This window comes from Nuphar pumila, chromosome 6 (assembly GCF_984573655.1).
Source record: "Nuphar pumila chromosome 6, dmNupPumi1.hap1.1, whole genome shotgun sequence".
NCBI lineage: Eukaryota > Viridiplantae > Streptophyta > Magnoliopsida > Nymphaeales > Nymphaeaceae > Nuphar > Nuphar pumila.
In genome coordinates this window covers 20,906,763-20,919,005 of record NC_143254.1, presented here as the reverse complement: position 1 = coordinate 20,919,005, position 12,243 = coordinate 20,906,763, and the positions used below count along the sequence as shown (strand labels likewise).

General features: G+C 40.9%; 1 protein-coding gene across 1 annotated transcript; it reads left to right on the top strand.

The window, feature by feature from the left end:
• Positions 1–2,118: 2,118 nt before the first annotated feature.
• Positions 2,119–12,012, top strand: LOC149834262 (auxin response factor 16-like). The gene is made up of 13 exons (XM_090011300.1): positions 2,119–2,962; positions 4,455–4,567; positions 4,662–4,760; positions 4,863–4,919; positions 5,160–5,315; positions 5,403–5,487; positions 6,741–6,831; positions 6,963–7,127; positions 7,229–7,427; positions 7,514–7,652; positions 8,412–10,126; positions 10,965–11,155; positions 11,501–12,012. The coding sequence occupies exons 1-13, from the start codon at positions 2,839–2,841 to the stop codon at positions 11,694–11,696; spliced, it is 3,330 nt and encodes a 1,109-aa protein (XP_089867426.1). The 5' UTR covers positions 2,119–2,838; the 3' UTR covers positions 11,697–12,012.
• The last annotated feature ends 231 nt before the right edge of the window (positions 12,013–12,243 follow it).

Below are 12,243 nucleotides of genomic sequence, written 5' to 3'. Positions count from 1 at the left end.
ATATTTTGCTAATCAAGACCAGTCTTTGGATCGAGGGTCGACAAATGCATTGTTCACATGTTTTTCATGCAAATTTATTCGTTTCAAACATCATGTATTATGTAGATATGTATGCAGATCTAATGTTATGCAGAAGTATGCCTAAGACATGAATTTCTAATAAATAGTTAGGCATGATGCTTAATAAAGACTATACATTAAGATGAAGGATCAAAGGGTCCAATTAATGCAAGTTTATGTTTAGATTTCAAATATTATGTTGTTTGCATGTATGCTCATGTTATGATGATGATGATATGGATGTTTCAATAATGTGAGTGCTCAAATTCATGTTCTTTATTGCACTGGTCATGTACATGCATATGTGCTAACTGAAACATGAAAATGAATATGATTTTCATCTACGCATATGCTCAAGTTTATGTTACAAATGTGATTAAGTGAATATTCTAATGTTTTATAAGAATGCATCCATTTTCCATAAAAAAGCTCAAGTTCTAATGTCGCATGAAAAATATGTATGTGATCAAGTAATCATGGGACATTAAAACTCAAGATACTTGTTGAAAGAGCGACAAGTGATACAAAACTTTGTGGGGCAGGTATGTTTCAGGCAAGGAGGGTTGCTCTTTTCCTCCCATAGTTTATAAAAAAAAACTCTGCATTAGACTGCAGCGAAGAAAACAATGTATTCATGAAGAAAACTGGTGCATTGGATTGAAAGGTATTGTGAATCTCTCTTGTATTAACGTCCCTCACCCCGTTCTGATGAATGAGCCTGGCCAGACTAAAGTCACATTTGTATATAAAACACTGCCTGAACCATGGTCTTGATATGAGAATCTAAGTCTGTGTCGTATCAGCAGGGCTACGAAGTGATAACTTAAGATACATGTGCATTAGTCAGGCACCACATGCATTATTTAAGAAAGAAAATTTAATTAAAGATAAGAATTTATGCACACATTAAAGGGCTTGAGCATATGGTAAGTCATGCATATTAACTGCTTATGCATTTTAACTTCTTGAAATGTATGAATTGATGCTCTCTTATTTAATTTGATTGATTGAATAATCATTACTAGTTGTGTAATTATTTTAGTTAATTTCAAATGCTGAACTATGAAATTTCTACTGAAATGCTTGCTTTGTATTTTTGTCTTAAAAGTTTAGTATATCTCACTATACCGAGACATATTTTGTCTGACCCTATATGATTTAATATTTTTCAGGTAATGAGGAGTAACTTATATGCGAAGACGGGAGGTTGCGACGGGGACTGAGCCTAGATTTTCTTTGCATTTACATGATTTTCTAGTCTCTGATTTATTATTTGATTACTATATCAATGGACAAAAGTAATTAATATTTTGAATGATTGTAGACCTTGATTCATTTTATACATGACGAGATCTATTTCTTTTAAGTTTCTACAACCATATGGTTATACATGAATACGAAAAGTAGTATGCTAACTTTTAGATTCTATAAGTTTTTTCGTTGTTATATATTAAAATATTTAAAGGTATTAAAAAAAATCTATTATTTTCAAGTTATAAAAATTTAAGTGTTATATTGACCTTTACAACTTTCTAGGTTAATACGTTGATTTGAAAAGAGCCGGGATCATGGCTTAACTAGCTAATCAAATTGTTACTTGTATTCGGATACCAGTTGGATTCAAATTGGCTTTAAACTCGAATATAAAACTTTATGCCAAATCCGGTTATTATTCAGATGTTCGCTCGGCAAAATCTGATTAAAATGATTCAAATTCATTCTAATATCCGACCCTGAGTCCAAACCATTGACATTCTTCAAGAGGAATTGAATGCCAATCAAATGCAAAATCTGACTAGTCAGATCGATATTAGCTAAACAGGTTCAGATTGGAAAAGTGAAAGACTCGATGTAATCAAATTTGGATATCCATCAAACCTAAACATCCCTCGGATTTAATTGCAAAATTTTTAAGATTATATTCAAATTTGATTATAATCGGATATTGTTATGGCTTATTGAATATGACTAGACGGAGTCGGATTCGGTTGGATATCGGATAAAAATCCGATTCGTTGGCGTCCTATACACCAATGAGACTACCCCCTTTGTTATTGCGCCACAGTCTGGCTGCGCCAGCAAGTCTGCGCGTATTCTCGGGCGACCTCTCTTTCTCTACTTACTATACTCTTCGGGAACCGCTCTCCGGCGTCGTTTTATCGCTCACACTCGGGATTCCCTAGCGTTTGCTTCCGGCCGTCCGGTCGGAGAATCTCCGGAGACAGTGGAGCGGGATCTGTACGGCGGGTTTCAGCTTTCGGGCAGGCTTCGGAGCTCTCCGTCCGGCGTCGGTGGGTGGAGTTTGACGGCTGGGCGCCCTCTCTGGAGTGTGTTGGCCTTCTGGCTTGTTGGCTGAGTTTTCGGACGGCCTGAGAGTGGCTGGAGAGAGATCCTTTCGGCGGCGTCTGCTTGGAGTTCCGGCGACGTTGTTCCGCAGCGCCGCTTGTTGACTTTTAGTTGGCCGGAGAGAGAGAGAGAGAAAATTTGCGCTCCAGTTTTGAATCGAACGCACGAGAATTCGTGGAATTCCTCATCTATCTGTTAGAGTTCTCGCCTTGACCAGAGAAAATTTTCTGGCCGAAGATTTCCGTTCGTTGATTTCAATTCCCTGAGTTCGAGTTAGGCTTTCCGGCAACGGTGGTGGGAGAATTTTTGTGGTTTTGCGGCAAAGTAGAGGGTGAAGAACGATTTTTCAGGGACTTTTGAGGGAATTTCCAAATATTTTTTAATTACGCTGAGAGGGGAAGAATCGGTCTGGGAGCGGGGTGGCGCTAGTTGATGCCAACGTTGGTGGGAAAATGCTCGTTTGATGCGTTCCCCACTGATCATCCGGCTGACGATTTGCGAGCTTTTGAGATGAAGGCTCCCGTGGCCGGTGGGTTTCCGGCCAATTCCGGCGAAGGTGAGTTCCCTGACAATTTGGCGGTTTCCCGTTTGTGCCCAATTAAAAGAGGATTCACGCTAATAATCGCTATTCGGACCCGTTTTCTTCTTCTTCTTGGGGTTGCGAATCGATGGTGTTTCCTCAATTTGATGCCGAAGCATCGTAGCTCGTCGAGTTCTGATTTTTGAGTTCCTGTCTTTGGATTTCTATTTAAAGAGGATTTATGGACAAAAAATTGCATTAAATTTTCCTTTTTGTGAGCTTCTTTTGCATTTAAGTTCCTTCCCTTTGAATTTTACTTCCTGTCAATCCCGAGTTCCCATTAGAACCAAAAAAGAACTATAAAAGCTGAAGAACTGGGTCTTTGTGAAGGTGGAGTTAAGAAATTAAGTTGGTGTCTATCTATATATAATTTGATTATGCATGAAGATCTTTAGATAGAATAAGGAAAAAAATAGCAGTAATTTGGACGCCTGATGGGTGCATGGCTGAATCCTATCTGCGGCTATCCTCAACATAGTTTGGGTTTTCTGCAAGTTCTGCTTCTTATCGAATTCACAGAGTTGTTGTGTAATAAGTTGCACTCTACTAAATCGCATGATGGTCTTAAGATTTACTAAAATCCATTGTTTCAATTTTATTCCAATTTTCTGTTTGCAGCTAGCATTGGATAGAAATGATTGGTGGAGAAGGATTCATGTGGAAGACCCAGAATGATTTTCTTTTTTGGTTCATATCGCCGACCCCAATTGTTTTGGGATGAAGGCATAGTTGTTGTTGTTGTTGTTGTTTTCTGTTTGCAGCTAGCTTTATCCTCACCATAAATGTTAGCAAATCTTTGAAAAATTCTGAAGTCGTCTTTTTGCATAGGAGTGGAGCGTGTCCTTAGTATTGGTGACAAATGTGTTTGGAAACTTGTTTCACATAATTCCAGTGCTATAATTAAGTTTTTGTTGTGTCTCATCTAATATGAATTTAGGGAGACATCTCAATATCCTAATTATAATTTAGGACTTGATGTACACATGCTTCAGGTGAAGTGGTTTAATGAGTTTTTTTCTTTGGGTAAAATTTCATGAGAATTATTCATGATTTATCAAAATTGGTCTTGCTGGTCGAACTGTCTTAGTATTTAAACCAATGCATTTACCAGTATGCTTGAGCTTAGGTGGTGTACATTAGCTGCATTTGGCCAGTTTGAGAGTTTTTGTAGCAGTTCATCTGCACAAATATGAGACTGATAATAAATTACAGGCTTGTTAATAATATAGGTGATGGTTTGGTATACTTTTGTTAGCAAATATGGGAAAGGCCAGTATAAAGAAATAATTAAATCAATGTTTGTGTGCACGGTTAGACATATATATTTTTTAAAACAATAGACACGCACAGATATTGAATTGTTATTGTGTTTTGGCATGTCGGATTTGACCATCTTGTGTTTCCTGTATACTATGTAGACATCGTATTGTTTTATTCCATCATTCTGTATCTTTTATTCTGGGAGCAGGACAACAGAAAACTATCAATTCAGAGCTATGGCATGCATGTGCTGGACCACTTGTTTCATTGCCACCAGTTGGCAGCCTTGTAGTTTACTTCCCACAAGGTCACAGTGAACAGGTGTGCATTTTGACATTGATTAAATACAGTCTTTTGTGCTTTTGTTGCCTGGGGAATTGAACTCTGAAACAGGCTTTGGATGCTGTAATTCTAGGTTGCGGCCTCAATGCAAAAGGCAAGTGATGGGCACATCCCAAATTATCCCAACCTTCCTTCGAAACTGATTTGCATGTTGCACAATGTCACCCTTCATGTATGGTAGTTTCCAAATATCTTATGTTCCTTGTTACTGTCCCCTCTGCTTGAAACTTGGATTAGATGCTCGTTGCTTAGAAGAGTTCTATTTGATATTCAGGTTGATACTGAAACAGACGAGGTTTATGCTCAGATGACTCTTCAGCCTGTAAATAAGGTTGTGCTTGGTGTGCTACTTGCTACCGTAATATTTTCTGCTTATCTGATTGTATGAGACTCTTCGGCCTGTAAATCAGTTTGTCCATAAAGTGCTACTGGCTACTCTAATATTTTCTCTTTGTCTGTTTGTATATTCTGGTTCTTTTGTTATCTATTATCCTTTTGAGCTCTATTTTGGGTGCGTCTTATCTTTGTGAACACTTTCCAAATTAATGCTTTGGTTCTTCTGGTACTGCAGTTTGACAAGGAAGCTTTGCTAGCATCTGATCTTGGTCTGAAGCAAAGTAGGCAGCCAACAGAGTTCTTCTGCAAAACACTTACAGCAAGTGATACAAGCACACATGGTGGATTTTTTGTACCCCGGCGTGCAGCTGAAAAAATCTTCCCTCCTTTGGTATGTGCTTGTCTTCTCTTTGCTCATCTGCCCCATGATGTTTTTTCTGGCTTTCCTGCTTGTACTTATAGTAACATGGTTGTTTAGGACTTCTCAATGCAACCACCAGCTCAGGAGCTAGTAGCCCAAGACTTGCATGATGTTTCATGGATATTTCGGCATGTTTATCGCGGTATATGGCCATTCTGCACTTCTAATTTGTTATTGTAACTTCTAGGCTGTCATAATATATGTCACACAAACACTCCATATGGGGTGGCGTACCCGTGTTGACACAGTAGGACACGAGTACAGGTACTGCACGGTGTACAGGTACGCCGTGGGTCAGGTCCAGGTAAGTGTTGGGTCAGGTCCAAACCTGACCCGATCTAAAAAAAATTGGTGATGTTTGACTTGTGGTCAAAGGGGTGAGACTATTTTGGTCCCCCCTCACCACGATAAGCCCTCTCTCTCTCTCTCTCATTCCCCCCACCCCCACCACTCTGGTTTACCCCCCTCATTTTTTTTGGGCATTGACCTGGGTGGGGGGAAAAGAGAGCGAGAGAGAGGGGGGAGGGGGAAACAAGAGAGAAGGGGGTTAAATGAGAGAGAGAGAGAGAGGGAGGGGGAGGGGAATAAGAGAGGGTAAACCAAACGGACGGGTGGGGGGGAACGAGAGAGAGAGAGAGTTACAAAGCACCCCTTCCTTTTTACAATGAAAGGAAACACCCTTTTATGTTTTAAGAAATTTCATTTTACCCCTTCTTTTTCTTTTACACCCTTTTATGTTTTAAAAAAATTCATTTTACCTATGTTACCGCAACACAACGTTTCTTACCCGTGTCGTCATGGGTATGGGTAGGGGTGGCAATTTGTGACACGACCCGCTTCTTAGCCGGGTTCGGGTTTGGCTTAAACGGGTTCGTGTCGTAAACGGATCGACCCGCCTAACCTGTTTATTAAACGGGTCAGGTTCGTGTTAGGGGTATGCCAACCCACCAACCCGTTTAACCCGTATATTATGTATTCGCTTCCCTCTCCCTCCCTCTTCCTCCTTTCTCTTCATCTTGGCCGTCTATGGATGGCCTCCGCCTCGTCCTGTCCTGATCTCTCCACCGTCGTGTTAGGGGTATGGATCATTCCTGGTTGTCTCCAGAAACCCAAAATGTGGTTATGGAAACACGACTATATATATATACATACATATATAAACTCCAAAAGTTGGACATAAATGACCCTGGGTGCGACGCGACGCGGGTGCAGCACCCAGTTGGCCGAGTCCCTGTGACATAGCCACTATGACATTGTCTGTGTTATTTGGCAATTAGCTACTGATTCGTCCTGGAGTCCTGGACAAAGTTGATGTGCCTGATCGGTTGCAGGCTCACTGTTGCTCTTGTATGTTGCGCTTTTACTGATGGGTTACATGTAGACATATTTTTCCAGGTCAACCAAAGCGGCACCTACTAACTACCAGTTGGAGTGTGTTTGTCAGTGCAAAGAGGCTTGTTGCCGGTGATTCTGTACTGTTTATGAGGTATTTTTTTGGAAGATCCTGAGTACAAATATTCATGCTAGCTTTGCTTTTAGTCTTCATTTTCTTTGTGGTTCCTGAGCTCAAAGTTATTAGCTTTACATAATTACCTTTTTTTTTTCTTTGTCAAACAGAGATGAGAAATCACAGCTTTTATTGGGGATAAGACATGCTAATCGGCAGCCACCTGCTATTTCCTCATCAGTCCTATCGAGTGACAGTATGCATATAGGAATTCTCGCTGCTGCTGCACATGCTGCTGCAAACCATAGTCCTTTCACCGTATTTTATAATCCAAGGTAATTGCACAGGCACATAATTCTTACTCCTGTTTCCTAGTACCCATGAATAAATTTCTTTAATCTGGTGTTGCCATCCATGGGTATGCATGGTTTTACAGAGCAAGCCCCTCAGAGTTTGTTATCCCCTTCTCCAAATATCATAAAGCTGTATATGGAGCACAGATTTCTCTTGGCATGCGATTCAGAATGATGTTTGAAACTGAGGAATCTGGTGTGCGGAGATATATGGGTACGATCACAGGCATCAGTGACATAGATCCCATAAAATGGAAGAATTCACATTGGTGCAACCTTCAGGTTTGCTTTCTTATCAAGTTCATCAGTTTGGTTTTAATATATCCACATTCTCCTATAGCCATTCTGTTATTTATATGCTTGAGCAGGTTGGATGGGATGAATCTACTGCTGGCGAGCGGCAGAGCCGGGTTTCTCTTTGGGAGATAGAACCAGTTATAACTCCATTTTATTTATGCCCTACACCACTTTTTAAACCCAAATGCTTCAGACAACCAGGAATGCCAGGTACGTTTTTTGGAAACCAAAGTTGAAAGTATGCCAAACTGGGTCAAGTCTGGTTGGGACCCAGAATCCTGGGCCAACCTTCTTATCTTGTCTGGAAGTGTGCTTTATTAATTTGCAATCAAATATTTCCCCCCTATATAACTGCTATTAGGTCCAAGCTCAGTTTTATCTTAAAGCCACAAAAAGGACCAACAGTTTGCTTGTTGTTGATGCCTCAGCGATTATATTTCTGACAACATTCTCGTTAGTCATGATTAGTTACCATCTGTCTTTTCTTCATAATTTTTGGTTTACAAAGTTGTGGAATTTCTATCTGTCTGTTAATTGAGTACCACCTCTTGCTATCTATTATTGTCATCATCCTCGTCGTTGTCATTATCATTGTTGTTATGACTGATGCTGCTAGTAAACCATTCTTTGTTCTCCGAATCGCTTCATCTTCTGTTTAGACCGGGTTGGAGATCAATCCCTTGAACAACCAATCACCAGGTCCTATCTGTGGGTCCATCGATCTGGGAATCCTAGCTTTGCTCTTACACATCTGATCTACTGATGCTGCTGAGGTGTTAAACATGTCTTAAAGATACTGCCATATTTGTTCAGAATTGCTGATCCTATCATCTTGATACTTCTCAAAATTCCAGCCATCGTTAAATTTTGTAGCTGAAAACTGGTTGATGTTCTCTTTTAACTTTGAGTTCAGATGCTTTGAGGCCCGATGTTAACTGTTATTGACCAGGAGTTATTAATGTTCTGCAGACGAAGAGTTAGAGATAGAGAATGATTTCAAAAGAGTAATGCCTTGGCTCACAGATGAGATTGTCATCAAGGATGCTCAAAACCCTATACAACAAGGTATAAGTTTAGTCCAGTGGATGAACATGCAGCAAAAGCTGCAGAACCCCCAATTTCTTGGTTCAGTAACTCAAGCTGACTACTACCCTTCTATCACACCATCACCACTGCATAAAGTTGGAATCGATGACCCATCAAGGCAATTGGGTTTTCAGGGCCATGCCCTACCCTTACCTAACCTACAGTTTGGACTGCCCAACTTGCAGCAGCAAACCCAACAACTTGATCACCTTCAGCAGCAAGATAGGACTCTGGTTAATCCTTACCTACGGCCACAGAAGTCAGACATTATTGATCAACAGCAACAGCAGCAGCAGCAGCAGCAACAACAACAACCACCACCTCCACCTCTTCAATACTTTGTTAATCAGCCATCAGCACATGCTCAACTACAAAACCAACCACTGCAGCAGAGCCTCATCCAGTCTAAGCTCCAACAGCATCAACTGCTTGGACAAAACCTGCAACTCCAGCAGCAATTCCTTCTTCCCATTCAGAACTCCGTCCAACCTCTTTTACAGCAAAGCTTTCAATCTCAAACACATGCAGCAGAACAACAGTTACCATCAACTTCAAATCAACGTCAACTGCAGCTGTTGCAGAAATTGCAGCAGCAACAACAACATCAATCACAAGTAAGCACAAATTTGCTGCCTCAGCAGATACGGCCACCACAAGCACAACTGCAGAGCCAGCTAACGTCTCCAGCACAACAGCAGTCCCAGCAGCAGCAGCAACAACAACTTCGACAACATCAGCGGCAGCAGATGAACCCTTTGTTGCATCAGATTGGTGTTGTTTTGCACAATCATCCACAGCAGAAACCACTACAACAAGAGGTTCAGTTGGTTAGTCCACCTCCACAGTTGCTGCCTATCTCATCCAGCCACCTACAAACTCCAACCAAGGGGTCATTGCCTGCATGGGCTCGTTCAGCGTTTACGGATGATGATTCACGATCGAGCTCAACCGCACCTCCTTATAATAACTGTTCTGCCTCTTCCAACTTCATTAACAGAGCACAACAGTGTTCAGTCATGGCAGATGATCCCAAAGCAGCCGTGAACAGCAGTTTAGTTCAAGAAGCTCATCATCTAAATCCTAATGTTCAGATAAAGCATGAGTTCCATTCCACAATTGATCAAGCATCTTCCCTATTACCATTGAGGAATAATACCATTGATCACTTGGATGCAATTTCTTGTGCACCGTTTAGCTTAGAAGGTGGCCAACAGAATTTCCATATGCCTTCTTTTCAACTGTCTTCAACTCTTTTCAGAGACAATAATCAAGATGGTGACATTCAGATTGACCCTCAAAATAATCTCCTCTTTGGTGTCAACATTGATGAGCCTTTGCTGACTGGCTTGGAGACAGATAGTCCGTTTTCTAATGAATTTGGTTCGGTGAAGGACCTTGAAAATATTATCTCTGGTTATAGTACTCCAAGAGATATTGAGCCTGAATTATCTACATCAGCAGTATGTTCTCAGTCCTTTGGTGTTCAAGACATGTCCTTTAAGCCTGGGTGTTCAAATGAAACTGCCATTAATGAAGCCGGCTTTATTAACAAAAGTTCACGCCCTCAGATGTTGCAGCGTGTGCGGACATTTACCAAGGTATGTTTGCATGCTGCAAGTTTCACAGAAACCCTCAGAATGTTGCTTGAGCGTATGGTAGAAGAAAGTTTCTTGGGTGTGGTGGAATGTCAACTATACATGCCCATATTCATTCCTCTGTCACTTTGTATGAGAAGAACATCAGCATGGTTTTGACTTTTGAGAAATTCATATGGCTGCCTTTGATTTGTACGCACTCTTGATGTATTTGAACCTTCAATCTTCTCTGCTTCTGCGACCTGACACCTTTTTTAGAGACCCAACAATCTTATTTTGCATTTTCTAGCAAACTTTTGAGTGGTTTTGACTAAACCATCTACCAAATACTTGATCAGGCTGTGTTCCCTGTGTAGCTATTGCTACGAAGTAGTATTAGCATGGTGTGACAAGAGGTCACAAGACAGAATTTGTCCATTATTTTTCTCTCAAAAAGGATTTTTTGTCCATTATTTGACCAGAACATGGTCAATATCAGGGACACCTTCTGTTTGCTACATTGTTGTAATTCAGGGAAACTTCCAAAAATAACTTGAAACACTGACAACTTTCACAAGTTGGAACAAATGGTGGTCTTCAATGAGCATCTTGTTGGTTATTATATTGGAGGAGTTTTGCCCATTTCCTATTCATCTCTCCTGTATCTAGTGGTCTCAGTCCCAAGCAAGTTCAAGTTGTCAGTCGCCTGATTTTTATTTTCTTACCTGTTTTCTTTCCTTCCAGAGAGTGTTTTAGCTTTGTTTGGTTGTGAAACCTTTTAAACGATGTGTATAGACCTGGACTTCGAGAATTTCCAGACAAGGTTTCTGTTAACCATGTGGACTAAAACCTTCCTTTACAGGTGTACAAGCGGGGTTCAGTGGGGCGGTCAATCGATGTCACATGCTACAAGGGCTATGATGAGCTCCGTCATGACCTTGCCTGCAGGTTTGGAATCCAAGGGCAGCTTGAGGTTCCACAAACTAGTTGCTGGAAGCTGGTCTATGTTGACCATGAAAATGACGTTTTGCTCGTGGGAGATGACCCTTGGGAGTAAGTTTCTTGTTGAATTATTGTCCCATCTTCCTTTATTCCCATCTATAGATCCACCAGCGTGTTCACGACTCTTCAATTAATTAGATGACCACATAGGTCCTGGAATAAAAATATGATTGTACACCCCTGGTTACAGATCCATGCATTTGTGGCCCTCAGATGCAGGTTCTCTCTCATCTGTGCCCATTAGACTGTCTATACTCCATGGTATTTTTTTGCAATGCCACAGCCACTTCTGCAGCAACCCTAATCTATCTGCGTGAATATTGACATGTTCAGGTGCATAGATCACCTGAGAAGATCAAGCTGCTCATTGTTGAATATTTCTTTGGTTTTCTTCAGGGAGTTTGTGAGCTGTGTTCAGTGCATCAAAATACTTTCAGCAGTGGAAGTCCAGCAGATGAGTCTTGATGGTGATCTGGGGAACATGCAGATACCAAATCAGCCGTGTAGTGGATCACAGGATAATGTAAATATGCGGCGAGGCTGTTGCGAGGATGACTCAGGCCGTCACTCCTTAGCTTCATTTGACCGCTAGTGCAGGGCTACAGTGGTGGCACCATGGTGATGTGTGGCTTTTGCTTGCCCGTGGTTGGAGATGGTGGGCATTAGGTTTTATTCGGTGAATGAGCATTACCATGCCCTTGCAGCATAGTTGGCAAACCCGGCGAGTTGATTCAGGAATCATCCGAGTCGACCCGGATCGGACCCCAACTGGGTCACGATTCAGGACTTCCAATCCAACCTATTAAATACATTTTTTAATCATGTATTTTATTATTTTAATGCATAATTCTTATATAAAGTCACTTGTTACGAAGAATCTAATATTGTTCAATGAAAAAAGTTAATAATTATGTATAATTATATGTTTTTGTAACTTAGCTATTGACATATTAGCTTGAAGTTTAATTATTTCCATGTATTATTCATGTGCTTACACTATAAAATAAAGTAGGGGTCCGATCCGAGCCCGAGTCACGAGTTTGCTAACTATGCCTTGCAGTCTACCCCAGCATCTGGCCTGCTGGTTGCTGTTAGTGTGGGTTGATTGTCGCAGAGGTTTGTGCTAAGACAGACAAGCA